The sequence below is a fragment of the Hakea prostrata genome, chromosome 5, assembly GCF_041222555.1.
Source record: "Hakea prostrata isolate BN-2017 chromosome 5, UWA_Hpros_2, whole genome shotgun sequence".
NCBI classification, from domain to species: domain Eukaryota; kingdom Viridiplantae; phylum Streptophyta; class Magnoliopsida; order Proteales; family Proteaceae; genus Hakea; species Hakea prostrata.
In genome coordinates this window covers 54108590-54135808 of record NC_142604.1, presented here as the reverse complement: position 1 = coordinate 54135808, position 27219 = coordinate 54108590, and the positions used below count along the sequence as shown (strand labels likewise).

The window sequence follows — 27219 nt, the reverse complement described above, 5'->3', positions numbered from 1 at the left end:
TTTTGAAAAATATTTTCAGAACACTATAATAGAATAAGTTGGTGCTTTTTTTTTTGGGTTGAAAATAAAGTTGGTGTTTAATAAACTCGTTTTAAGGCTTCAATTTGAACAAAATTTATCACTTTCATTTTTGTTCTTTGGTAAAAACATCTTTTTGATGTTCTGCAAAAAGCGTTCTTTAGAACCCTTTTAGGACCGGTCCGTTCTTAAAGAACAGAAGAACGAACCGTTTTATCAAACACCTCTAACTTGTTTTTCCGTTCCCAAAGAACAGAAGAACGCCAAAAACATTTTTAAGAACGTTATCAAACATCAATGTAAATTGTAGAAGTTTAAAAAATAATAATTTAAAATATTCCTGCAAACATCAGTCAGTCAACGTAAAGTTTGAAAAAAATAATAAAACAATATTCAACTAGACCAAAATCTCTCTCTTTGTAACTCTCTCTCCCCCTCTTCGTCCCTAACCTCTGCAACTATCTCCTCTTAAGGAAGCTGCATATATCGCTTGCTGCTAGTGTCGTTTGAAATTAAACTAGAAGGTTCGATCTTTGGTTCTTAATGCTAGAGATCGAACAACTCGATGATGACGCACAGCCGGAGACCGCCGCCGGCCTTAGCAGCAGTGAAATCCAGGTTTTATGGCCGAAAATATTGCTATTTTCAGTAATAAATAGCGAGATATATCTTGCAGAGTTGCAGTATCGAGTTTCGGTGACTGTTTCGGCAATATTTCGCCAACCACCGAAATTTGACTACGAAATGGTTTACCATGAGTATTTATATCTTAACGCATGAAAACTTAACAGTTTAAAAAACTAATGTTGAGTTTTTTTTGTAATATCTGAAATTCATATGACTAACTGCCACTTAAGTGGGCAAATAACAGTTTTGAATCCAACTTAACCGGGTAAAATGTTTTACCAAAAAAAAAAAAAAAACCGGGTAAAATGAAAAAAACTCCATACATTGTTTTCGAAAGCGAAACTAAATCGAACCCAGAGAAGAGCCGTGGTGGCTGTGGGAGTGAAGTCCAAGAGAAATCACCTTCAACTAGAAGTCTACAACAGCCGTCGCCCTCGGCTCTCCGTTACCTAAAATTCTGGTACCTAGGTCTCTTCATTCCTCTTTTGCTTCCCGAACTTTTTTCCTTTTGGGTATTTACGAGGTTCTCTGTTATTGATTTTTGCAGACAATGTACATTAAGACATTCGGCTGTTCTCATGACGAGGTAAGGCTGTTCTTAGATTTATTTGTTTCTTGTTTCCCGTCGCACCCCATTTGTTCTTTCTGTGAATGGATGGTACCTTTAAATTAATATGTCAATAAACATATGCAGATTATTTTGTGTTATTTAATCCAAACAATATTTAACCAAACCAAGCTACCCTCCCGAAAATTAATAGTGAAGTGAAAATCTAAAATTGGTCATCTTTTCGATGAATTCATTTATAAACTATGTATAGAAACACAAGTGAGTATAAATGCAATTAGCTGCATCTTGTATGATAAACTCAAGAGGGGAAGTAGGAAATGAATTTGAATACAACAGAATCTCGTGGATAGAAGCTACAATAGGAGGCTCCACTATTTGCATTTTCTGGGTCTGACTATCTGCTATTCTTTTTTTTTTTAAAGGTAAAATATCAGTTGTCTAAAAGATGAAAAAGGGTACTATAGGAATACAAATATCAACTCATGTCACCCACAAGTGGTGATCTATGAACTAGGCAGAGAATCTGAACCGAGATCATTACATTGCATTTTTCTCTAATTCTTGAACAATCCCTACTGGCCATGATTGAATTGGAGTAGACATTTGCTCCTTTGTAGCTGATTTAGCCAAAAAGTTAGCCACCATGTTTGTTTCTCTGTAGTAGTCAATGATTTTCCAATCTACTACTGCTAGATATGGTTGGAGAGCCCACAACACTGCAATACAAACCATGGATTTTTCTTCTTGGACACCGGATAAGCCACAGCCACTGAATTAGTCTCCACTCAAACCTAAAAAATAAAGTCCCTTCCAATTTGCAAACCTTGTACATTGCTTCCATTTCTGCTTCAAAATTTGTTCATTTGCCAATAAAAGGCAGAATGCGTACAATATGTTTGCATTTTCATCTCTGAAAACATTGCCTGAGCCAGCATTACCAGGGTTCCCAACTGAACACCCATCCATATTTGACTTCACCCACCCCCTTGAAAAAACTTCCTCTGCCCTCTTTGACACATTCACCCGTAGCCCTAAGCTTCTTGCTTGCAACCACATGACTCCTTGGCCATGATATAGTGCCACATATGCTCTTTTTTATTGCTTGCAGCACCCACCTTTGGCACCACCCTTTCCTTTCCTATCTTCTAGAATTTCTCTGTAACCATGTGAAGTATGCCACAAGCATGGTAAAAAATTCGAGGGAAACTCAAGTTTCGACCGGGTGAAAATGGGAAACTTAGGTGGAAACTTGGGAAATTTCGAGGAAACCGAGGACTTTTCCGTACAAGTTTCGACATCAAGTTTCAACAGGTTTTAGAGAGTATTTTGGGGGTGGGATCCTGTATTTAAGCTAATTAGAGTATAAAGAATGCATTTGTTGTATTTTGCTAAAAAAATCAATGTAGATATGTCATTCAATGTACATAACATCAATGTAGAGTTGTCCAAAAGTACATTATAAACTTAACTACTTAAGCACATAAATTCAATATATAATTTATAACTTCAAAATAGTTGACAATAAAAGGAAAATACAACTTAGTGTTAAGAGGAGTGCCAAGAGTGGATTCATCCTATGAGCTGAGTAGTACTATGTCTGTAACATCCTCTCCTCCAACCGACGAACATAGACATCCCATGACATTTTATGCCTATGGTTGTCAAGTTAATCGACAACTGTAACTTTATGAGTCTGGTCATCAATATGCTTAAAAGAAGTAGATAACCAACCTGAGGGAATACGCACTTTGGATAGAGAAGTCATGATGGAGGGGGTATTTGTCGTGGGTATTTGGGGAAACATGAAATAAACAAAAAAATTGAAAATTTGGGAAGCTACAAAATTTACAGGAAAAAAGTCCCAAGTTTCCACAAAATTTCCCAGGTTTCCACGAAATTTCCCAAGTTTCCACGAAATTTCTTAGTTTTCCACCAAATTTCTCAAGTTTCCCCGAAATTTCCTAAGTTTCCCACGAAATTTGGGAATTTTATTTCCTCATGAACCAGCTGGTCCAACTGGGTTGAACAAAGTTTCGACAAGTTTCGACGAAATTTCAAAAGTTTCGATAGAAACTGAGGACTTTTTTTTCAGTCCTCATGAGTTTCGTTTCGCATTTTCCAAAATGGGAAATTTCGGTGGAGATTTCGCAAGTTTCGATGGAATTTTGTTCTATGGCCACAAGTATAAAACCTCTCAGCCATACTGTCCTTAAGGCACTCATCTTTTCTTTACCACAGGCTATCTGCTCTTCATTAATAAAAGGATTCGACGAACTCAATTCAGATATTATACTTCGGTGATGCTCCCTTTGTTTCAACAGGAATATAGTTTCAAACAATAAATTAGTAGTAACAAAACATTCTTCGTTCTTGTCTGATGCGTTCAAAATCTGCTTAGCCCTTAGATCTCCTTAGAATGACCTGCAAAACGAAAGCGTCAGATGTGGCCCGACCGCTGGGGTCGGGAGACCACCTCCAAAGGCTAAGTCAGTTGATGAACTTAATCACAAACGGCTCTGCTAGACACAGAGCTAAGGAATGAATAACTGGAAAACGATGTAGATCGTAAGCATATGAGTGTTTACGTCTTAAGGTGTGTATATGGATCTGGCCTCCCCTTTACCTTGTAGGTAAGTGGTGTTCATATAGAGTGTACCTTCGAATCTTCTTCGTTGGATGTATTTAAGCCTTCTTCGGATAGTCGTTGGATTCTAACAGTTAGATCCGTTGAGCGATAGACTTCTACTAGTTTGAACTAGTAGAGGACTCCTAGGATAATCTCGTGGTTAGTTTGATGATTATCCCTTCAATAGCGATAAGTGACAGCCGCCAAGTTGTGTCTGCCATCATTAGGATAATTAACCTAATCCATCAGTTGGATTAGGGCGTGTTTGTTGCTGATTTAGTTTTCTTCCTCAGCAAGCTATCTCCTGGACCCGGCTCGCTCGGAAGCGAGTCGATTCCCTTCGTCTAGACCGGAGTCGAGGGGCCAAACCAAGTATGAACTAGGTTCGATCATATTTTCTCCACATCACGAGCCCCCCAGACCAAGCGTTTGGTCGATCCCGAGGGCTTGGTTTTTAATTGGGTTCTTTGTCAAGCAATAGTCTTTGCATATCCCATTAAATGTCATATCACATTTAATGCGGTGGTCACTTTTTCCTCGAGCGTTGTGAGGGTAATGCCACGCGTCTTATTGTAGTCGAATGATCCTGGCTCACGTAACCCAAGCGACGGTTTCTGAACGCCTGTTTTGGATTCGTGAGTTCAAACTTTCAAACCGTCTCTAAATCTCGATCGTCGATGCTGAATCAATCTCGATCGTTCACGTCCTAGAACACTCGTGCGGGTGCTTAAAAGTGGTTCGTTGTCTTCGTAGGTTTCATTCTTCTGGTCTGGAATTTTGAAACCTTGTTGTCTTCTTCGCACCTTCTCGTTCTCGAGCTTTTTGCCTTATTGAATCAGTAAGTTTACTGATCCCTTTGCAAAGTTTAACTTTCTGTCTCCAGGTTTTTCTTTTCGTACCGTAGTGAGACTTTAGTAATGGAAGATAATAGGGTTTCTTCTGAAGCTTCCCTTGTGCCCAGCGCCAGTAAGAGTGATAGTGGTAACGAGGCCTTTGTTTCCTTTCCTTCTGAGCAGTCGGATAGTGATAACAAAACCCTAACTGCTCTCTGGCGTGACTTCGCTGAAGTTAACCAGAAAAGATTATAAAGTAAAGCTGAAACTTCCTTTGCCCTTCTTGAGTCTGGACCATCCACAACTCCTAGGATGACCGCCGAGTCTTGTGGGCAGTCAAAACAAACTTCCAGGTCTAGTGGGGGACCTGATTCTGTTCCCTCCTCGTATAAGGAAGATACTCTTCTTTTGGCCATCTAGGGTTTTGATTTTCCTCCTTCTTACCAACTTAGGGCTCCCAACCCTAATGAGAGGGTTAATTCGACCCTTCCGGGGGAATTTTCCCTATATATAGATGCACTGGAAAGCGGGGTTCGCTTTCCCTTCTTTAATCCTTTGTTCGCAGCCATCCTGAATCACTGGGATGTTTGCCCTGGAATGCTCCTTCCCAATAGCTGGCATCTCATTGTCGGTTTCTTGGGTTTATGTTTTGAACTTGGCATTACGCCTTCTCTTGCTCTTTTTGTGCATTTTCATCTTCTTTCTATCTCCCATCCTCCTGGTTGGGTTGTACTTTCCAAGCACAATAAGACTGAGCTTGGCTGGAGGGGCAGCATCCTTGCCAAAGGAACTTGCCCTTCCAATCATAAAGGATGGTGCGAACGATATTTTTTTTTGTCGAGCGCCTCAATCAGATCTCAACTTCCCGACCGTCTGGAAATAGTATACTTCATACTCTAAGGGTAACCGGGTCCTTCTCTTATCCAAAGAAGACGAGACGGCCGTTAAGAAGATCAAATCAGTTCCATGGTACCAAGAGATACATGGGTACGAGGTGGAGTACAACTCCATCCTTCAATACTGGGGGCTGGCTCATTGTGAGCTTCTTAACCACCCTCTTTCAATTTCATAGAAATGATATGCCTTTTTGCGATCCTGATTTTTGTCTTTCTTTGTAGTGCCACCAAGAATGAACCCTGAAAACCTTTAGGCCAAAGTTGTCAGGGCCGTCGTGACAGCTGAGCAACGGTCGCCTCGAGCCTTGACTGCTGATCAAGTAGCCTCTGTTCCCTCTCTGACCCTTCCTACAAGGGTATTAGGAACCTGAAACCAGTGGTTGAGGCTTCGGGAAGAGGGAAAAAACCAATGGTGGAAGAGTTTGGTATCTCCTCTGCCGCTCAAACTAAATGGAAGCACGATTCAGTGGATGCTTCCACCCAGAAAAAATCCAAAAAGAATGAAGATTGCGAGGAGATCTTCATGCCTCAGTGGTCACTGGCGCAGACTGATAGGGTAACACAAGACCCTGAGAAAGCTGCAGAATGGAGCTTTCTTGGTCTTCTGCCTGCCGATCGTCAGGCCTTTGAAGCCTTGGACGATGATGCTCTTGTTAGTCAGTCCACAAGGTACCAGCCTTCCTGATCTTTCATCAATTATTTTTCATAATCTCTTATGAGTTCTTCTGATAATCTCCTCGTCCCCAGGAATGCTGTGTTGAGCTTTTATCAACACATGGAGGCAATGAGCCGAGTTGGTCGCAATGGCTCCTTGCTGCAGACCTGTAAAGAGAATTTGGCGAAGGCCAATTCTGAAATAGATCGGCTGAAGACAACAGCCGAAGAGTTGAAGGTGAAGCATGATGAGGAGATAAAATCCTTGAAGAAGGATCTCGACTCTTCAAATGCCCGTGCTTCTGCTGCCGAACGCGAGGCTAGGAAACAGAAGCAAGCTGCTACGTTGTTCGGTAACAGTCTCGAGCTTAAATCCATAGAGAACGAAAATATACTGAAGATGGCAGTTCCTAGCAAGCCCGAACATATCAAGCCGGAGCTTTGAAGGGATTGCATTCGGAAGTATCTGAACAACGTTCCTTTCTTTAACCTGCTGGGCGGCTTCAACCTTCAAGCTTATCGTGTGGGGCAGAACGATGTTTGGGAAAAGATCCTCGGATCTAACCCTTCCTTCGACACAACCCCCTTTCGTGAGGTGTGTCACAAAGAGATCTTCGGGAAGCTTAAGTTGGACTTCCCCAAATGGGCTTTGGGAGAGGAGGATCCCTTTCCGGCCGACTCGAATATCGAAGAATATCTTGCTGATGAACCGCCCCTTCAAGAAGAAAATTCACAGGCTACCGCTGAAAAGGACCCTGAGAATGACGATCCTGAGAAAGGCTCTCCTGTGAAGGACTCTTCAGGCGATAATGAGGAAGAAACGTAGGGAGTTTTCTCTTTTTTTTTATTTTTTATTTTTTTATAAAGATTGATCCTCCGCCATTAATGAAAAGAGAAACTTTTCCAATAATTGCCTTAATATTTCCTCATCTTATATCCAAAAGCTTGTCTTGGAAATAAAATATAAATGATAAAACTTATCACTTACTTCTTGTGCCTTGACGAGGGATAACCTTTGAGATATCATGAAGAGACGTTCGGGAAAAATGCTTTTGTCCATTCTCCACTGCTCCTTCATTTATTGCGAAGTCCAAACGTTTCCCCGTCCTTGTATACCACTCACTTCTTTCCATGAGTTGGGAATGCAACCATTATTTAAATGGTGGCGCGACGGTTGGAGGTATTCTCGTACTAGGTGCATACTTCCACGTGGCTTCCCCATGACCGTTGATCTTGCTTTTTGAAGAATTCGAAGTGTTTCTTCGATCTGGGCCCTTGGTTGCCTTTGGCTCTCAACCGTTGCCTCAATACCTGAGGCTATTTAAGTCCCTCAAGGGTACTCTTCATTTATCCTGCTATCTGCAAGTTAGATTTACATTCCGTCTTCCTGCGCTGCATCCGTATTCCTCGTACTCCAACAATATTTTCGATCAGCTTCTGAACAAGTAAACCTTTTGCTTTTGTCTATGTCACAAATCTCCTCTCCTTTCCCTTGAGTGAACTCCACAGTAGTAATACTTGGGGTTCACTTAATGGGTATTCTGAGTAGTTCATATCTGACTAGGGTTTTCCCTTTTTCTATATGTTGTTGGATTTTCGTACTGATACTGCTTTTTTTGTACTTGCAGTGCCTCCCAGAATCGATCTGAGCTTTATTAGGGCGAAGTCCTGTAAGAAGACTGCCCCAGCACCGACGGAGGTTGTGGCCAGTGAGGTGATTGCATTTGGTGAATCTTCTGAGCGTGAGGAGACTGCTGTTGGTGAATCTTCAGGTCAGATTCCCACAGTTTCTACTGATGCTTCTCTGATGCTCCCTCTGCCTGAAGAGATCGCTCGGTCTTCCCAGGAAGATATTGATCACTTCGTCGCTGATGGTGCTGATGATGCCCCTGCTGGAGAAACCATTCGGGCCTCTCCGAAGGAGACCCTTCGGACATCTGAGGCAACTATGTTGGCATCTGATGTAGGCGCGGTCCCAGCAGTCCCAGCAGGTGCTGCTTCTATTTCCAACTCTAGAGCTTGTTTGGCATCCTCTTCCTCTCCTTCCTTGGAGCCGGAGGATGTTGCCACTAGGAAGCGTTGTCGGTTGGTGGATGATGTAGCTCATCCTTCTCTTGATGTGGCTCATCCTTCTCCTCCTTTGAGGAAATCTGAATTAGTGTCAAACGAGTTTGACAGAGCATTGGAGTGGTGCACTACTGCTCAAATGCCTAGCCAGAGCAGAGTTTTTTCCAAACTTCCAGACGATGACTTTATGAAGTCACTGGTGATGTAAGTTTTTCTTTATTATCTTTTGATGTTGAAGATTATTCTTTTACTCCTGTCTAACTCGGAAGTTGTTTGTAGGAGTCTCACTGGCAACTTCCACAACCAAGTGGAAGAAGCCTCTAGACTCAGTAAGACGAGTAATAAAGTTTCTAGGCTTCGGGAAGACTCCAGAGCTAAGGACGTTGAAATTGCTCGCCTTAGGAAATTAGTTTGGGAGGTTGCAGGAGAGAAGAACTCTGTGATTGAGCGTCTCCACTCAGATTTGGATGATGCCAGGGAGAAGATCCGGCGGCTGGAACGAGAAGTAGGAAAGTTTGGGGCGAAAGGATCTGAAGCGTTACCTCAAAGGCAAGTAACATTCCCTTGCCCGAATCCCTTCCAACTGATGTTCGCAAAGCTTGCATCTTCAAGTATTTGCACAGTAAGCCCTTTGTTGACATGCTGAATGCTTATAACTTGCAGGCATACTGGGATGGTGAAAACGAAGTATGGGAATCGATACTAAGGAAAGATCCTCATTTTGACACGACTCCCTACAGCGCTGATTGTCATCCTGAAGTGTTTGCCAAGCTGGGTCTTCCTTCCCCTGACTAGACCAAGGATAAGATTGATCCTCCGCCCTCGGATCCGGATATCATGCATTATCTCGATGATTCCCCTCCTTATGCTCCTTTCCAAGGATTCAGTTATGAAGAACTTGGCCTGAGTCCGGGTTTGATCAAGGATCATACTTCTTCTGGTCAAGCTGGATGAAGAGTATGGAATTGCGGAGGATTTTTTACATACTGAAATGCTTTTGTAATCCCCATTCTTCTTCTTCTTCTTCTTGAATCCGTGGTGCTTCTTGACTCTTGTGTTTGTTCTGGCAAAGCTACTCCGATCTTGTTTGATTTCTTAATGATCACCGATGATGACATTCTTTTTTGACCGAGCGAAGATTGTATCTCAACTTTTGTAATCTCATGTGTATGTTTGATGTAAAGGTTGGCCACTTCTGGTCGTTTGAAGAAATAAAAAATTAACTTCATCTTGAACTTTTCCAGTCACTTGAGTTACCGTTGCATTAGTTCTTAGTTGTTCAGAAGAATGCCTTTACTTAAGGATTTCCTGAGAAATTCAATAAGCCTGAGAAGGAACTCACTCGGGTTTTAAACCGATGCCTTTACTTAAGGATTTCCGGAGAAATTCAATAAGTCTGAGAAGGAACTCACTCGGGTTTTAAACCGATGCCTTTACTTAAGGATTTCCGGAGAAATTCAATATGTCTGAGAAGGAACTCACTCGGGTTTTAAACCGATGCCTTGTAGAAGGAACTCACTCGGGTTTTAAACAGATGCCTTTACTTAGAGATATTCCGGATTCAATAAGCCTAATAAGGAACTTACTCGGGTGTTAAACCGACGCCTTGTGGAAGGAACTCACTCGGGTTTTAAACCGATGCCTTGACTTAAGAATTTCCGAAAAAATACAATAAGTACGTGAAGGGACTCACTCGGATTTTCATCCGATGCCTTGTGGCTGGATCTGTTCTTGAGTGTGGTGTATGATGCCCCCCAATCAAAAGATAGTTGTTGAAAACCAAAAATTGCATTGATTGAGTTGAAATTTCTTACATCACGAACAAAATTGATAATAAGACTATCAAGCAGTCCCTGCTCGTTCGCTTTTTCTTCGAACTCTCTGTCCCGCAATGTTCCCGCCATTACTTCCACAGGTGCCAATGCTTCGGATCCATAAGCCAACTTTAAAGGAGTTTCTCCTGTGGGTGTTCGAATCGTAGTTCGGTAAGCCCACAGTACATTATGTAGCTCTTCGACCCATAAGGCTTTATCGGCCTCAAGTCTTCTCTTTATCCCCTCAAGCAACGTTCGGTTAGTAACCTCTACTTGTCCATTGCTTTGGGTGTATGCCACAGATGACATACGATGCTCGATCATGTAAGTTCCACAAAATTGCTCGAATTGTGGACAATCGAATTGAGTGCCATGGTCAGTGACAATTATCTTTGGCATTCCAAAGCGATATATGATCGATTCAAGCACAAACTTCTCCACCTTTCTCTCAGTGATTGTTGCCATGGCGCTGGCCTCAACCCATTTAGTGAAGTAGTCAATTGCTACTATCAGATATTCTCGTCCGCCTGACGCCTTGGTGAACTTGCCTATAATATCAATTCCCCACATCGCAAAAGGGATGGGATCTAGAATTGAAATCATGGTTTCCGCTGGGTGTTTTGATACTGTAGCATGAATTTGACAATTGCTACACCGATGAACATACTCCATAACAGCTTGTTGGATCTTAGGCCAATATAACCCAAGTCTCAGAATCTTGTGTGCTAGGGCTCGTCCACCCATGTGTGCCCCACAAATTCCTTCATGTACTTCGGCCCAAGGTAAAAAATTCGATTGAAATGAACATTTCGACCTTGGAAAAGGTCGAAATTTCGAGGTTTCGGTCGAAATTTCGACCGAAACTGGATACTTTTTTCTTGATTCTTGATAACTCAATTTCGAGCCTCAAATGCATCAAATTGATTTGGATTTTTGCATACTAGCTATTTCAAGCATAATAAACACTATAATAACTACTAGTTTACTAAAAAACTACTGAAAATGTAACATCCAACATTCCAAGTATATAGTACATGAATCAAAGAAGAAGCTGTATTGTTATTACTTACAAGTTATAACTTACAAGTTACAAGTTACAAGTTACAACTTGCTTACAAGTCTATTCTATTCAAGCCTCAAGGTCTCCCTCTTCCTTCTGCACCCCATACAAATGACAATATAACTCCCATGATGTTTGCCCCCACCCCATATAGTTTTGGACATAGTCAAAAACTGCACCTCTATATGTGGCCTCATCCACATGCATAAGATTCCCTAACGGTGGGAAGTTGTGAATCTCCAAAGGAACTGGTGGTGGTGGGCCTTGTGGCTGTGGAATAGTGTGGAAGATCTGCTCAACAAATGAAAGACCACCCTGCCCTTGGCTCTCAGGAGAAGGATAAGGATACTGATAAGATCGCAGTGGCTGACTCCGATAATCGACAGTGGGAGGGACACCATAAGCTCCATAGGCCGCTCGATAACCATAAGGCTCCGTCGTGGCTGACTGGCTTGACCCTGAATCTGATAGCCAGGAGGGACACCATATGGTCCATAACCATAAGGACCATAACCATAAGTCGACTCGGTAGAACCAATACTCTCCACAACAGTATCATATGAGGACTCTGCAGGCCTATGCCATCCGGATCCTCTGGAGGTGGAGGAGTCTCTAGCATCATCAATGCTCATCGATCTCATAGATCCCACCAAGCTCTCGGCATCGGATGGACGGTAGGACCCATATGATGGCGTGTCCTCTGTGCTCCAGCCATGCTGTCTCCCCTTCCCCTTCCTCGAATATGTAGAGGAAACATTTTTTCCTCGAGATGCAGCTCCAGTATGGTCTGAATCCTGTGTCGTGTGGGTGAACTGACTCTCTCCTGTGAATCTCGGTGGTCGTCCTCCCCCTCGACTCTCACGTCCAGCAGGTGGTGGTGGTGGTGGTCTCTCCCTAGGATCAGCTGAATCCTGATCACGAGGTCCCACACCCTCCTCATCCCCTCCATCATCACCATCACCGTCATCATCACCACCATCGTCGTCATCGCCGGAGGCCTGAGTCACCTCATTCTCAGTGTCGGATCAGAAAATCAAATCCTCACTCTGGGTGGATGCACTAGGGTGTGGCACGAAGGGACGGGCGGGCTCTGCATGTGGCCTCCCCTCCTGGGCCATGAAGTCCCCCACATCAGCCCCCATCTCCTCTGCAATATGACTATTGGGAAGATCTCCATCCTCATCCAGCAATCCGTCTCCACTATCCCTGATCCAGTCAACTACTGGGTTATCATCATCATCCATCTCAAATATGTTGGCCAACTCGATATTGGTGCTCTCTCTGTCCATCCCCTGTCTAATATGATCCTCTCTCAGTCTCATATTATAGTGTAGGTAGACAAGGTCCTCTAGACGCTTCACACCCAATCGGTTGCGCCTCTTCGAGTGAATGAGGCTGAAGGTGTTCCAATTTCGCTCACAACCAGTGGCAGAACATGTTTGGGAGAGCACTTTGCTTGCAATCCTACTCAAGTTGTGTGAATCACGTCCAAATTGCAACCACCACTCAGCTGCAACAAACATAGACTCCAAGTCATTTTAATACTTAAATAACTAAATTAAAGATAGAATATAATAATTAAATGTATAATGTATAATGAAATAAATGAATGAACTTACCTGCAGGGGCGGTTTCCCGTCCCGATACAGCCACAGCACGACCGAAGCTCCCAGTGGCATCCCTAAAAGCCTTTATCTAATATATAAATAGAAAAAACAATAACTAGTTAGTATTTAGTAGTTACTAGTTACTACTTACTAGGTTAATGACTTAGTATAAAACTACGAATTGTGAATATCAAATGATTCTAAATTTCTAATCACTATCTCACCTCCATAAGGATGACTGCTTGTTTAGCTGTATCCAGTTCGAACTTCTCCACTACAGTTTGGACAGCATCCATCAAATCTTGCCTCATCCCAAGACTGTCCTTATAATGGTACTTGGGATTTAAATAGTATGCTGTGTAAGAAAAAGTATGTCATAAAAGGGAATTGTTAATGCTTAAGCCTTAATAGTGTGATAACATAATGAAAATTAAATTAAATACTAGACTTAAGTACTTAACAACTTAACAACTCACCAGCCTTATGCAGTGGATGCTGCAACATAGACTCCCATCTACTGTTGATGATTTGAAGGACTTTCTTGTTGCCGCGTGGGTGGACCTGAGCAACTTGCTGCTTCATCCTATCTACTGCAGCAAATATGTGTGCTAGAGTAGGTTTTCTTTGCTGATCTACCATTCTCAACACATTCACCACAGGCTCAAGCATCTTCACTACTATCCTCACATTGTGCCAGAAACTCTCATCAAGGATAGTCAACTGAGCTCTCCTTCCTCCCACTGATGAAGAACCCTCCCAATTAAACCACTCCTCTGATGCAAACATACTCCTAAGGCCAGTCTTCCTACTCTCAAAGAGTGCTATCCAATTAGTAGCAAATCTGGTTATGCCTGGCCTCATTAACTCACCCTGACACTTGTCCCTCATCATCCTTAATGCATAGGTGTGGTTATATATGAAGGTGCTAACATGTCGAGCTTGGTCCACCGTATTCTTCACAAGCTTGACCTTTCCAATCTCCTTCAACATTAAGTCAATGCGGTGAGAGCAAGACAAGGAGTCCAAAAGAGTCTATATCTGTCCATCCATCAAGGCATCAAGCCATCAATACAAAGTTATAAAGTGTACATGTGTAATGTAAATATATGTATTTATAAATGAAAATTAATACTATATGTTTAGACTTTAGATACCTAGAGTTCTCTTGCATCTTCAACCCAGCTTTCTTGTAGTTGGAGCCATTATCAGTCACAATTTGAACTACATTTTCCACTCCAACCTCCTTCACCACTTGCTTCGATAATTTGTAAATGTATTTTGCATCCTTCTTCTCACCGGATGCATCTACTGACTTGAGAAACACTGTCCTCCCATCACAATTCAACATGAAATTGATGATGGACTGTCTAGTGGGACCAGTCCAACCATCAGCCATCAGAGTCACTCCATAATGATTCCACATGGGCTTTAATCCCTTAATGTATTCATTTATGTCCTCTTTATGCTTAGGCAAATACACATTATATATCTCATATGGAGTGGGGCCCCGTACACCACTCCCACCTCGCCTATCTCGCTCAATCATATCTCTCGTAGTAGGGCCCCTGAGCTGTATGTGCTGGAACACTATGGTAATGCGCCCATTTGGAGAAAGCCATCCCCACTTTCTCCTTCACACTCCCCCATAAGTGCTTCAACTTTCTCTGTTTATGCTCAAGCCTCGCAAATAGGGCCGGATCATTGCGAAGAATCTCAAGATCCAGATCTGTAGGATGTGCTGAGGAAGCTCGACCCCTTGTAGGGGCCCGTGGGATTGGAGCCTCCTGCCTGACACTCGAGACCTCCTCATAGGGACTTGGGAGCCACCTATGCCTCCCATACCTCATCGGCTCTCTCAGAGGACCCACAACCCGGACCCCTCTGTTGCCTCCTGATGTCATCCATCCTCTGTTGCTCCCTACTCATCATCATCGCCCTCCTCAGCTGTTCGGCCTCTGGATCAGGGTCACTGTCTCCTGGCTCATCCCTACCATAACCCTCAGGATCTGGAAGGTCATCTAAGCAGGCATCCTCGAACTCATCCCTCTGTGTTCTCTTCTCTTTCCTCTTTTGCTTTCCACCACTAATATATGAGGCCATTGCCTTCTTGACCTCTACTGAGCACCTTTGGGCACCCCTGTTACATCCCTGTTGCCACCAGCTAGATGCACCTTCAATCTAGTGGCCCCACCTCCTCCTATTTGTTTCTTGCAGTAATTACACTCACTCTTCCTCTTATCAGCTGTCAGTGGCCTCTCATGATCCCAAGCTATGTCTGACATCTTTAAAATAGAGTGCCTGATACAAGAAACACACACTAAGTATCTTGAAAAGCTCCACAATATGCTCCAAAAATGACATACATGCTTCTAATAATAACCTCCTATTTTTAAATATATAAAAAATATATGTATAACTATATAAGTATTTTTTAATATATAAATAATTATAAAATATATAAAATACACACTAACTATCTTAAAAATATCCACAACATGCTCAAAAAATTGCATACATGCTTCCACTAATACTCTCCTATTTTTAAATTAAAATCAGAAATTAATTATTTTTTTAATATTTTAATATTTTTTAAATTATTTAAATATATATTAAATACAGTAAAATTACATAATTAACAGAAAAAAAAATTAATTCAACACCATCACAGCAATATGGTGTCTCAACTCTCACATACATCCATTTGAAGCTTATACATGTACTATACATAAACATTTTTAACAATATACATAATTTAGTAAATAATTTTTAATAACAGAAAAATAAAAAAATAGTAGGAAGAATCAAATAATAATTTTGACACTACAAATTCATAGATCATCACTCTAAAGTAAACATATATAAATTTGGAAGCAATCTAACATGATTTAAGGCACAAATGAAACAAAAATAAAAAAATGAGGAAGTTGGTTACTCACCTTGCAAGATTTGAGAAAATGCACAAATGGAGGAGCAAATCAAGTGTTTGAAAGAAATGGAATACTAGAAATTAGATGTAGAATGGGATGAAAGCAAGAGAAATGAGCAAAAAATGCAAAATCAGGTCGAAATCTCCTAGGCGATATCACTCGAAACAGTCGAAAATGAGCTCGATTTTGGGTATTTAATAGCCTACGCAAGTGTCGTTTCGGCCAGATATGAATTTCGACTCGTATCGGCTGAAATTTCGGTCGATACGAAACGAAATGGATACTTTTCGTGCCTACTACTCAATTTCGTTTCGAGTTGGATTTTTGCAGGCATTTCGATCGAAATTTCGACCATTTCGATCGAATTTTCTTCCATGCTTCGGCCAAAGCCGACTCCGCTCCTTCGGGACCCAAACATCTCAGAAGGGGTCCAGAAAAAGATCATCTGTACAATCTTCCATTTTGCATAATGAATCTCGTTGATCGTACCTTGACCAATCTCGCCTCTTTTGGATCCTTCGGTAGTTTATCATCTCTTAGATATTCAACTATTGGATCCATCCAGCAACGCTCTGCTTCAATGTAAGAAATTTCTTTCTCATGATAACTTGGAAATGTTATCTCTTCAATGTAGACCGAAGGGTTTAAATTTTTTTCTTTGGCATTGGCTAATCGGGATAACTCATCTGCCACTGTGTTTTCTGTCCTTGGAATCTGACATACCTTCAAATTCCTGAATTCTTTTTGAAATGCTTGCACCATCTCTCGATATTTCTGCAAGCGAAGCTCTTTAATACCATACTCCCCCTGAACTTGGTTGACAATAAGCTGAGAGTCACTATAAATACTTACATCTGCTATTGCCAATGCTTTTGACAACCTAAGTCCAGCTATCAAGGCTTCATATTCTGCTTCATTATTGCTAGCTTCGAATGCAAATCTCAATGCATATCAAATGATAAATCCCGCTAGACTCTTTAAGAGAATTCCAGCTCCTACTCCATCTTTATTACTCGAACCGTCCACATATACTTCCCAAATGGTTGGTATAGTGGGCTCTTCAACAATGTTCTCCATTGGTGCAGTAGTTTCTACTACAAAATCGGCTAACGCCTGAGCTTTGATTGCCGTTCTGGGCTTAAAGCTTATTTGGAACTCACTGAGTTCAACCGACCAGGCCACCATTCTTCCAAACAAATCAGGTTTATGAAGAACTTTACTAAGAGGGAAAGTTGTAAATACCTCTATTGAGTGAGCCTGAAAGTATGGCCGTAGCTTCCTGGCTGCTGTCATGAGAGCTAAAGCCTGCTTCTCAATCTGCGAATATCGTGTCTCCGCATCAAGTAACACGTGGCTAACATAATAAATCGGCCATTGCTTCTTATCTTTCTCCCAAACGAGTACCGCACTGACAGCTGAAAGGGATGCTGCTAAATATAGCTGTAAGATTTCTCCCTTCTTTGGTCGGGACAAAAGCGGTGGCTTTCCCAGTATTTCCTTTAATTCCTCGAAAGCTTTCTGGCACTCATATTTCTTAGTAACATTCATATTTCTGCATATCATCCATATCATTTCATATGTGCATCGTGGATTGTATTGATATATATATATATATATATATAGATATATGAGAATTGTCTGTTCCTTACTGAGTTCGTCAAAACTCATTCCTTTCATTGTATATATTATGAGTTGTACAGATGGTGGCACAACGTCGGAAGTTGGAGATGATTCGTATGAAAGAGCCTTCTCGTATGAAGCTGATGTGGCACAAACAGTGGTTCATGGACTAGCAGAGTATGAAGCCTCCTGAAGATGCTTGGTGTGCGCTTTTAGCACCCATTGATGGTCGACGGAGACAGAGTGCCGGGATTTTGATGATCGTAGGGAGAAAGATTAGAGGACATCTTTACTTGCTAATTAGAAAACTAGTTTTTAGATTTAGAAAAGAAAGCCAAAGAGAAGATTATTTAGTTTATTTATTTTGCTTCCGCTGAACTCGATATTATATTTGATTCTTGATTCTTTCCTTTAATCCTTTCTTGGATATTTATTGGAGTATTTGGACTCCTGTAACCTTTTTATTAATTATTGCACTATTCTTGCTCTTGATTACATGTATTTGTATTTATTATTATTGATAGACTAAAACCGTGGATCCTGTGACGGATCGCACCCACGGGTTGTCGGGCGGGTAACCGAGATTAGCGGGCGGGGTGTGACACCAGGAGTCTTCGGTTAGTGAGTCCAGTGAACAAAACAGTTTTAGCTACTTGCTCATCTAGATTCTCTATTTCCATTGTAACTCTATTGAATCTTTTCAGATATTCTCTAATCGATTCGTTCTTTCCTTGTCTGATGGTAAACAAGGTTTCCTCTGTCTTCTTGACCTGGACTCCACTCTGGAATCGCCCTATGAATTTGCGCACCAACTCATCAAAATTTACAATCCTCCCCAATGGGAGGTTCGAAAACCATTTCTGCGCTGCCTTGGTTAAAGATGAACCAAAAACTCTGCAGAGAATTTCATCAGAATTACCTGCAACCGCCATAGTCTGCTGATAATAACCGATGTGGGCCGTAGGATCTCCGGAGCTGTCGAATGTGGAAAAAGTTGGCAAATGGAAATTGTGAGGAAATTGGTATCCCGCAATTGGTTCGGCAAAAGGAGTCTTTCGAATAACTGAATAAATATCATCAGTTATCCTTCCTTTAGCCAATTGTCCCAGCTTCTGATTAATATTGGCCAATTCCGGACCAATATGTGTTGTACGATCTTCTGCAGCACGATCTTGACCTCGAACAAAACGATCATCACGAACCACTCGTTCATCACGAACAACCCGATCATCACGAACTCCTCGATTATCACGAACAGCCCGATCATCACGAACAACTCGATCATCACGAACAGCTCGTCTAACAGTTGGCGAGTGAGTTCTCACTCCTGTATCCAACCTCGTAGTCGAATCGGTTGAACTGCCTTGTGGTCTGTCAAACCGATCGTCCCGCCTAGGCAAATCATCGATTCTCCTAGGCACTCGGTCACCTTCACGAAAGTTCTAACCGATATTTGGATCTTCGATCAATCTTTGATCCCGTGGTAAAACATGCCTCCCTGCATCGCGATGATCAGGTTCTTGTGGTAATACCACCTGTCTAGTTAGCACTCGGAGTGCCTAACTTACTTCCAAAAGTTGGATCTTCACTTCATCCAATTGATCTTGGAGTGTCTCTGGAGGATTATTTCCCCCTTGACCGCCATCTACCTCAAGAGGTGGTAGACTTCTCTGAGGAATATCTGGATTGTTTACTCTAGGGATTTGGACACCAGCATCACGTTGTGCGGCGGCTGCGGCCCCGGCTGTTGACGATCTAGTCACCATAGCTTTTTAAATCTTTTCCACAGACGGCGCCAAATGATGCGTCCAAAATCTGCTCAGCCCTTAGATCTCGTTAGAATGACCTACAAAACGAAAGCGTCAGATGTGGCCCGACTGCTGGGGTCGGGAGTCCACCTTCGAAGGCTAAGTCAGTTGATGAACTTAATCACAAATGGCTCTGCTAGACACAGAGCTAAGGAATGAATAACTGGAAAACGATGTAGATCGTAAGCATATGAGTGTTTACGTCTTAAGGTGTGTATATGGATCTGGCCTCCCCTTTACCTTGTAGGTAAGTGGTGTTTATATAGAGTGTACCTTCGAAACTTCTCCGTTGGATGTATTTGAGCCTTCTTCGGATAGTCGTTGGATTCTAACAGTTAGATCCGTTGAGCAATAGACTTCTACTAGTTTGAACTAGTAGAGGACTCCTAGGATAATCTCGTGGTTAATTTGATGATTATCCCTTTAATAGCGATAAGTGACAGCCGCCAAGTTGTGTCTGCCATCATTAGGATAATTAACCTAATCCATCAGTCGGATTAGGGCGTGCTTGTTGCTGATTTAGTTTTCTTCCTCAGCAAGCTATCTCCTGGACCCGGCTCGCTCGGAAGCGAGTCGATTCCCTTCGTCTAGACCGGAGTCAGAGGGCCAAACCAAGTATGAACCAGGTTCGATCATATTTTCTCCACATCATTGTCACATTCTCTTTTCACATTGAAAGGCTACCTTTATAGAATGGGAAACGAAGAAACTAATTCAATTGATTGAAGTTGGTCTCTTCCTTCCTTGTGTCACAATTCTATATTTGAGTTAAGACTAGAGCAATTTCTCTTTTCTTCTTCTTTCCTGCAAAATTCTGTATGGAACATCCAAGGGGCAGTTCTGAGGTAGCAGCAATTGAACCAGTGGAGAGATTCAGTGCTGTGACTCCTAAAATGACAAGACAGTCTACAATTCAGCTATTGATGAAGAACCATATGGTGTTGATAAAGGAGATATTGCTAATGAGGATGGTATGGACACTCATGGCGTTCGTGTCTTTTCTTTGGCCCATTGACTGATATAATTGTGAGCAACAAAGTGAAAGTCCAAGGAGCTCAGCTCTGAAGTGGATTTTGAAATGGTGGAGGGTCAAGATACAACTGAAGGAAACTCAATGGACACTAAACTTGAGTGCATATCTGATCTAGAAGTTAAGCACGTAGGGTTAGTCATTCCTCATAAGCATTTCAAAGAAAGGACTCCCTGCCTTGAAGACTATTTTCCCAACTTCCAGGAGCTGCTATACTTTTGCCATTGGGCTTAAATTGGATGCTATTTTATACAAAGCTTTTCCTTGATTTTCAAGAACTCAAGGTTGGATTTCTGTTAGGCTGGAGATAGCTGATGTAGTTCAGATAAGGAAGAAGAGAAGGCTAGTAAGCCTAGCCCATCAAGCAGTCCAGTTTGGGAATCTTGTGGTTGGGCCTGGTGTACTTTTCAGGGCTAGACTTAAGTCCATCAACTAGTTCTTAACATTGCTCAGGTGTGGTGGGTCTTTTTTTGGTTATGTTTGCATATTAGTGGTTACTAAAAGTAATTATTTTCTGTGTTTGTGTATTTGGTAGCATAACATTAGTTTCGAAGTTTAATTTCCTTGATGTACAAGGCACCACTAATTCATGTGCTGGTCTATTATTTTCGGAGGTTGTATTTATTAATTTCTGGGAGTTAATTAATCCCCTTCTATATATTTTAAGGGTCATAGAGCCCAACCTCACAATTTGATAGTCCATTAAATTGGCTTTTGCTTCCATTTGCTGAGAGACAGTGAGCATTGTGGGATTCCTTGCAAAAGCATGGTAAGATGCTATAAGATTAGTGAGAGGCCTTGGTCATATACCTCTCTTCTTCCCTTGTTTCTGTTTTGATTTTTCTGCAACTTTGTGCTCTACTGAAGCTATTTGATGCCTATAATTGGAGCTGAAGCACCGTGTTGTGCCCTGTTCTTGGAGTATTAGCATAAGAAGTTGATTATTCCTCTACATTTTATCTATAATATGCAAATGCCAGATATGGGTTCTTATTTGCTTATATCTTATCTATACACATCTGTCTGGCAGATTCTGTATGTTGTTTGCGAGCTTCAGTTGGCTGTTTGAGGCCCTGCATGGACCAACACTTGAGCTCCATCTACCAAATTAGATCTAAAGACAGAGTAAGTTAAGATATTCTACAGTAGCTCTTTAGGGACTTTATCATAATATTTTTCTAGATTCATAAACATCATATTTAAGATCTTTCATGCTCTCAATATATCTTTCCACATGTCCATAATGAGTGAATTGGCTCCATTGACAATCTTCTTCTCATATTTCTGCATTGGTTTTCTGATTACTTCCCTTTCTCTGTTAAGTTTCAATGACTCTCTCTCGTAACTTTATTGCTTGACATCAACTTTGTACCTTTAAAATTGTTACAATTCTAAATATCTCCTTTGCAGCTTTGCTTGTATAAATTGAGGACCACAAAGCTTCTTTTTCAATCTTTTGGCATTTTTCTGGTGACCATAATCTTGTTAAACTACTTAGCCAGGATATACCTCAAAGTCCTGCCTTTTTCCACACCTTAGTTAGGATCACTCTTCAATGTCTTCACCCTTTATAAGTGCTCTGCCAATATCACTCTTAATATACTGAGCATGGTCTTAAACGTCTGGTCATTGGTTCAAGTTAGCTATTTTAAGGATATCTTTTTTCCCATCCTTCAAATTCAGGTTATTATAGAGAACATTGTATTTCTTCACCCTTGCTTTCCTCTCTATCTGTTCCTGATATCTCTTGGTCTAATCATCAAATTTTTGAGCTATTTGGATGAATGTCTCCATTGACCAGGCCCTTTATTGCCCATTTCTGTTTGTAACCTTTAACTTTACCTTTGGGTTCCTATTAAACTTGTAAGTATCATTCTCCTACCAATTTCTCAAACTTAACCAGTTCCTTAGTCACTGTTTCCCTTTCATTGCTGAAAATTATGGCCTCCACTCCTACTTGGGATAGTTTCTTGCTTTTTTTTTTTTTTTTTGGGGGGGGGGGGGGGGTTGCACGTGAGTGCATGTTGCCGGATGGGTTGGTTTGCAGAGATTGCCTGCTGTCCTTGCCGAGAGAAAGTGCATTTCAAGCTTGGTAAGGTGGATGAAGAAGATCAGTTGTGATGGTGAGTCAAATCTATTTATAATCTTTATATCTTGTTTTCTGATTTTAGGGCTTCTGTACAATTCCCGGATAGGCGAGCAGATCAATGTTTCTTCTCTCTCTCTTTTTTTCCCCCTCTTTTTGAGAGAAGCTGATGGGGTACTTCAGAAAATGATAGATCCTTTATAGCTTCGAGCTTGAGTACCTAAGCTTCCTAGAACTCTTGCAGCAAATTTTTTACATGATGGATTAGTGACATTTTCATTCTTATTGCTTTTAGGATTACATTAGATTTTGTAATTCTTCTGTACATACTTTTCATAGTAAGACCCAAGACTACGCCAAGTAGGGGACTGAGGCACGTGCCTGCATAGCTGATGCCTTGACAACTATGTTAATGTACCTGTTCTCCGAATTTGTCTTCCCTGCCAAAGTTATTAGAAATAAAAATGGTTTGAGATATCTCAATCATATTAATCCTGTGTATACCACTTTCAAACTAATCATGCTTTCTGTTAAAAAAAAGGAAGTAATGCAGTGGGAGGGAGGGAGGAGGGAGAGATAGAGATGAGGCTTACTTGTGTTAATTAGAGGAGAGGAATTGTAGTACACAGTGGGGGCATTGATCATGAATAAAAGAATCTGTGGTTCTTTTAACCCCATTCCTTGGCTAATACTCCATGTGCTCATTAATCAAGGAATGCACTAAGAAATGTTTGAGAAATTTAAGAATACAATTCTCAGTAAGAGAAAAAGGAGGTCTATTTGGGTTAGCTTTCAACTAGCACATTTGTGACGTAAACTCGTTTGGAAAATCATCTCTAAGGAAAATTCGATTTGGGTGAAATGGGCTTACTCTTTACCTCCTCAAACGCAATTCACTCTGGTCCACTCCTGTCCCTCCTAATCCCTCATGGGATATGAGGGAATCTCCTTAGTCTCAAGCCCCTTGCCTCCTTGGCCATCTCCCTTCACATTGTCGATGGCTCCTACTTTTCCTTCTGGCTCAACCCTTGGCCCCCTGCCTGTGTCCTCTCCCAGGTGCTTGATGTCCAAGCTCTCTATGCCCCTCCCTCCCTTTTCATCTCCTTGAGCTCTTGGTCCCCCCTACCAGTTATATCCTTTCCCTCAAGCCGATTTGGTCCAATCTCCCTCTCGTTCCCATCCCTAGCCCTGGTTGAGACAGAATTATTTGACTCCCCTCCAATAACGGCCTCTTGCCTGCCTCTTCAGCTTGTAACCATATCCACTCCCCCTCTACCCCTGTACCCTGGGCCAACTTAGTCTAGTTCAATGGCCACATCCCTAGGCAGGCCTTCACCACATGGAGAGTCTTCTCCAACTATCTCCCTACCCAATCCCTCCTCTTGGACCATCATATCCCAGTCTCCCCTCAGTGCATCCTCTGCTCTTCACTAGTTAAAGATTCCCCCATCTCTTCTTCACCTGCCCTTCCTCTGAGCCCATTTTGGCGTCTTACCTTGGATTCAATTGGGTACTGTTGTTGACGACCTCAACCCTTGGACCTCGAATCTCTTTGGGTTTTGTCTATGTTCAACGGTACCTCTATTACAGACACGGTTGGGAAGCTCATCTTTAGCTCCTGCATCTCCCTCATTTGGTTTGAGAGGAATCTTTGCAGATGGACTTCCAAACCATATCTCTTTAACAAATTTGGAAAGCCATCTTCAAAAATTAGGAACCACTGATGCCAGAGCTTTTTGGCTTCATTGAGGATACTCATGCCAGTTCATTAGTTTGCTGACTTCTGGCCAAACTTCTTTATTTGGAGTACCCAATAACTTGAAAATATGAAGCAGTTGCTGCAGTTCTGAATCTCAGGAAATAGTGCTTGATTAGTGACCAGTTCAGCAAAAATGCAGCCACAGACTACATGTCCACTGTTTTTGAGTAATGTATGGCTCGAAGAAGCACTTCTGGAGCTCTATACCAGAGTGTCAAGATCCCGTGTGTGTACTTCTTGAGTAGAACATCGATTTCTCGAGCGAGTCCAAGGTCTGCTATTTTAAGCCTCATTTTTTTGCAATCCATTCGAAGATTGTGAGGCTTCAGATCCTGTGTAATACTCCATGACAATCACAGAAGGCAACCCTGTTGCAGAGTTGGTACATTAGGCACTTGACGATTTTAGGTGGGAACAATACCCTGTCGGGTGAATGATGTGATGAACTTCTTAAGATCAGTATCCATGTACTCAAAAACCAAGTACAGAATTGCCTTCCATTCCTTGTTTTGGCCTTGTTTTACACCAACAATCTGACAACGTGAGGATCTCTAGAGAGCATCTTTAGCAGGGAAATTTCCTGGAGAGTAGTAGGTGACACTCCATCGTCTTCATGGAGGCGAGGCTTCTTGATTCTTGAGTGCCATAATCTTCCCAGTGGCTTTCTCTCGTGCTCTGTAGACTTGCTGTATGTTCCTTCTCTGACTTTTTCCAGCTTCTCAAACCTGTCCATGGCAGATTTCTGATTTTCTCCGAATGCCTCCATTCTCTCTCACGGTCACTGGCACTGGCTCGCCAGGTGTTGGGGTTAGTTTTTTCGAGAAATGAGGAGTAAAACAAAGCACTTCTAAAAAGAATGTAAATTACTGTTTTATCCTCACTTATAACCATTAGAGTCACTTGTCTTTTAAGAAGCAGCTCAAAAAACAGATGAAAGTAACTTTTACAGAAAAATCAAAAACAGGTTGAGACCTGTTTTTGACTTTTTATTTTTTTTCAAGTCTTTTTAAACTGAAATAGGCTGTATAAATTGTACCAAAGGCTACCATTTCTATTTATTTGGGTGAAAATAAAAAATTAAAATCATGCCAAAGACTGCCTTAGTAGAAATTCTTTCTTTTATCCTGATATTACTAGGGCTCTGGCAATTAGTAAGCATTACAATATAAGTTTACTTCATAACTATTGTAAATAAATGCTAATGTATTCGATACCTTGATTTTGTTAATAGGTTGATTGACTAGATCCTACATAACAAACTATGATTGGTTTTAAGAGTTTTGAAAATACGGATTTTAGTACTAAGGCTGTCAGCAGTCGGCGTGAACATCCTACGAAATGAAATTTTGACTTTCTCCATTTCTTGATTTTTTAAAATTTACCAATGAGATTCTGCTAATAATAAATGGTGTATTACATTTACAAGGTAAACTTTTAATTTTTGTCTGATTTCTACACTGTTAGTGGGTATTCACTGCAATATATATTACCTCAGTAATGTTTTCAAGTCTTTCCATATTACAATAAATTTCTTGTATTGACATGATCTTTCTAACTAGTAGTAAATGTCACAAGACAGGTGTTTGTGGGCTAGACAATTAATACAACTGTAGTTATCACCATATACATTTACAACACAGTCCTCCTGCCTAATTAATTTAATGCCTTTATGTTTCAAACATAGACTAATGCGATGAGATCCTATCAGTAGTGAACTGTTAAGTGAGATGGTATCTCATTATAATCCTACTGAATGTGGAAGCCTTATTTATTGAATGCCTTTATTTTGTTGAAAATATTAGCTGAAATGGTCTATTTGGTAAGAGATTCTGGCTGTGAACCATTTCTCACCCTGCCAAGGAATGGAAGGTCAAATGGAGTAGATATGGATCACTGAAATTGCAACTGAGGAGTTCACTTGGCAAGACAATCTGTGTAAATGTTTATGCATATTTGAGTTAATGATCTATAGGTTCATGGTTGATTTTTTTTCCCACTGACCTCAGATGCAGTTCAACGCGAGTTTCCTCAAAAGGATATGTTAGTATAGTGCATACCCAAGCAAGGTGCTTTATGCATGTTAACTCATGATAATGATGTTGCAATGGTCATTATCTTAGGAACCCCCTTTTTTCCTTACCAGGCTGGAAGTCCCCAGCATGCTATTTCTGTAGATGTTTTCCTCTTCTTCTGATTCCCCCCCCCCCCTTCTGTTTCCTCTCTTGTGGCTTAATTCTGCTGCACCATGTGCAGGTGCTTGTTTCTGCTCCACAAAGCATGCTGGGGACTTCCAACTGATGTCAAAATCATATCCATTGGAAGGTTTTTAAAAGTGTCTGCTTTGGGGATTCAGACTCTGGACTAGAAAAGAACACAGTCCATTGAACACAGTCCATTGCCAACAAATGTCTTTTAGGCTCTAACTTGAAACAACAGTTTTGTTTGTTCAAATGACTGAACCTTATTACTGTGAGGTTCGAAGCTGTTAAAGATAAGATACCGTGTGCTAGACCGTGCTAAAGCACCATCAAAGTGGACATCACATGGCTGGAAGATCACAACAGAAAAGTCCATGGAGCAAGAAAAGATGGAGAAAGTGCATCTTTTAGGATCAAAGCAGAAGCAAGCTGAAGGTAGAAGGATGCGGTTGTATGGATTGATGCTCTAACTTTAAGCTCCCTGACAATTGTAGCAACTGGTGTTGTTTCTGGATGCTGTTGTCAAAAAGGAGAGCATGTTGTTTATGTTGTAACATCATTAATCCTAGGCTACCTTTTAACTGAGATTACAGTATTATATATAAAGCTGCAGTTTTGAACGTAGAGCTGTAATGGTTGCCATTTGTAAATCTTTGATTCTGATCTAAATATATATATTGAAGCTCTTTTTTTAATTGTTAATATTGGAGTTGCAGAGTTGTTTAACATTTCAATACACCCTTTTTATCAGTTTTGTTTTTGGTGTGCATGTGCCAGTGTTTCCCAACTAATAGAGTTATTTCTTTCCCTCCTGTAGCGTGAGAATTGAGGCCAACCCAACAAGTTCTGACAGAAGACCAGTTGGATTCTTCATTACAGCTAGCTAACAAACCATTGAGTTAGAGCCAAAAAGAGAAATTTGCTTCCATTGGTCGAGGAGAAAGAAAGATATGCATTTCTTTCCGTCCTTCAATGTGAGAACTCGAGAATTGAGGCCAACCCAACGAGTTCTGACAGA

The 27219-nt window shown here is 41.3% G+C and overlaps 1 protein-coding gene, 1 long non-coding RNA gene and 1 pseudogene across 2 annotated transcripts; 1 reads left to right on the top strand and 2 right to left on the bottom strand.

Annotated features, from left to right (window-relative positions):
* Nucleotides 1-996: 996 nt before the first annotated feature.
* On the top strand, nucleotides 997-26999 carry LOC149016556 (uncharacterized). The gene is made up of 4 exons (XR_016173347.1): nucleotides 997-1105; nucleotides 1193-1231; nucleotides 21189-21283; nucleotides 26257-26999. It is a non-coding gene; the product is annotated as an uncharacterized LOC149016556 (long non-coding RNA).
* On the bottom strand, nucleotides 7804-13091 carry LOC149016558 (uncharacterized). Its single transcript, XM_089155224.1, has 4 exons — nucleotides 12998-13091; nucleotides 12786-12861; nucleotides 12530-12676; nucleotides 7804-7991 (listed from the first exon to the last, which is right to left on the bottom strand). Exons 1-4 carry the CDS (start codon nucleotides 13082-13084, stop codon nucleotides 7804-7806), a joined length of 498 nt encoding a protein of 165 aa, XP_089011350.1. The 5' UTR covers nucleotides 13085-13091.
* On the bottom strand, nucleotides 23902-24769 carry LOC149016557 (cell division control protein 2 homolog D pseudogene; annotated as a pseudogene).
* Nucleotides 27000-27219: the final 220 nt, after the last annotated feature.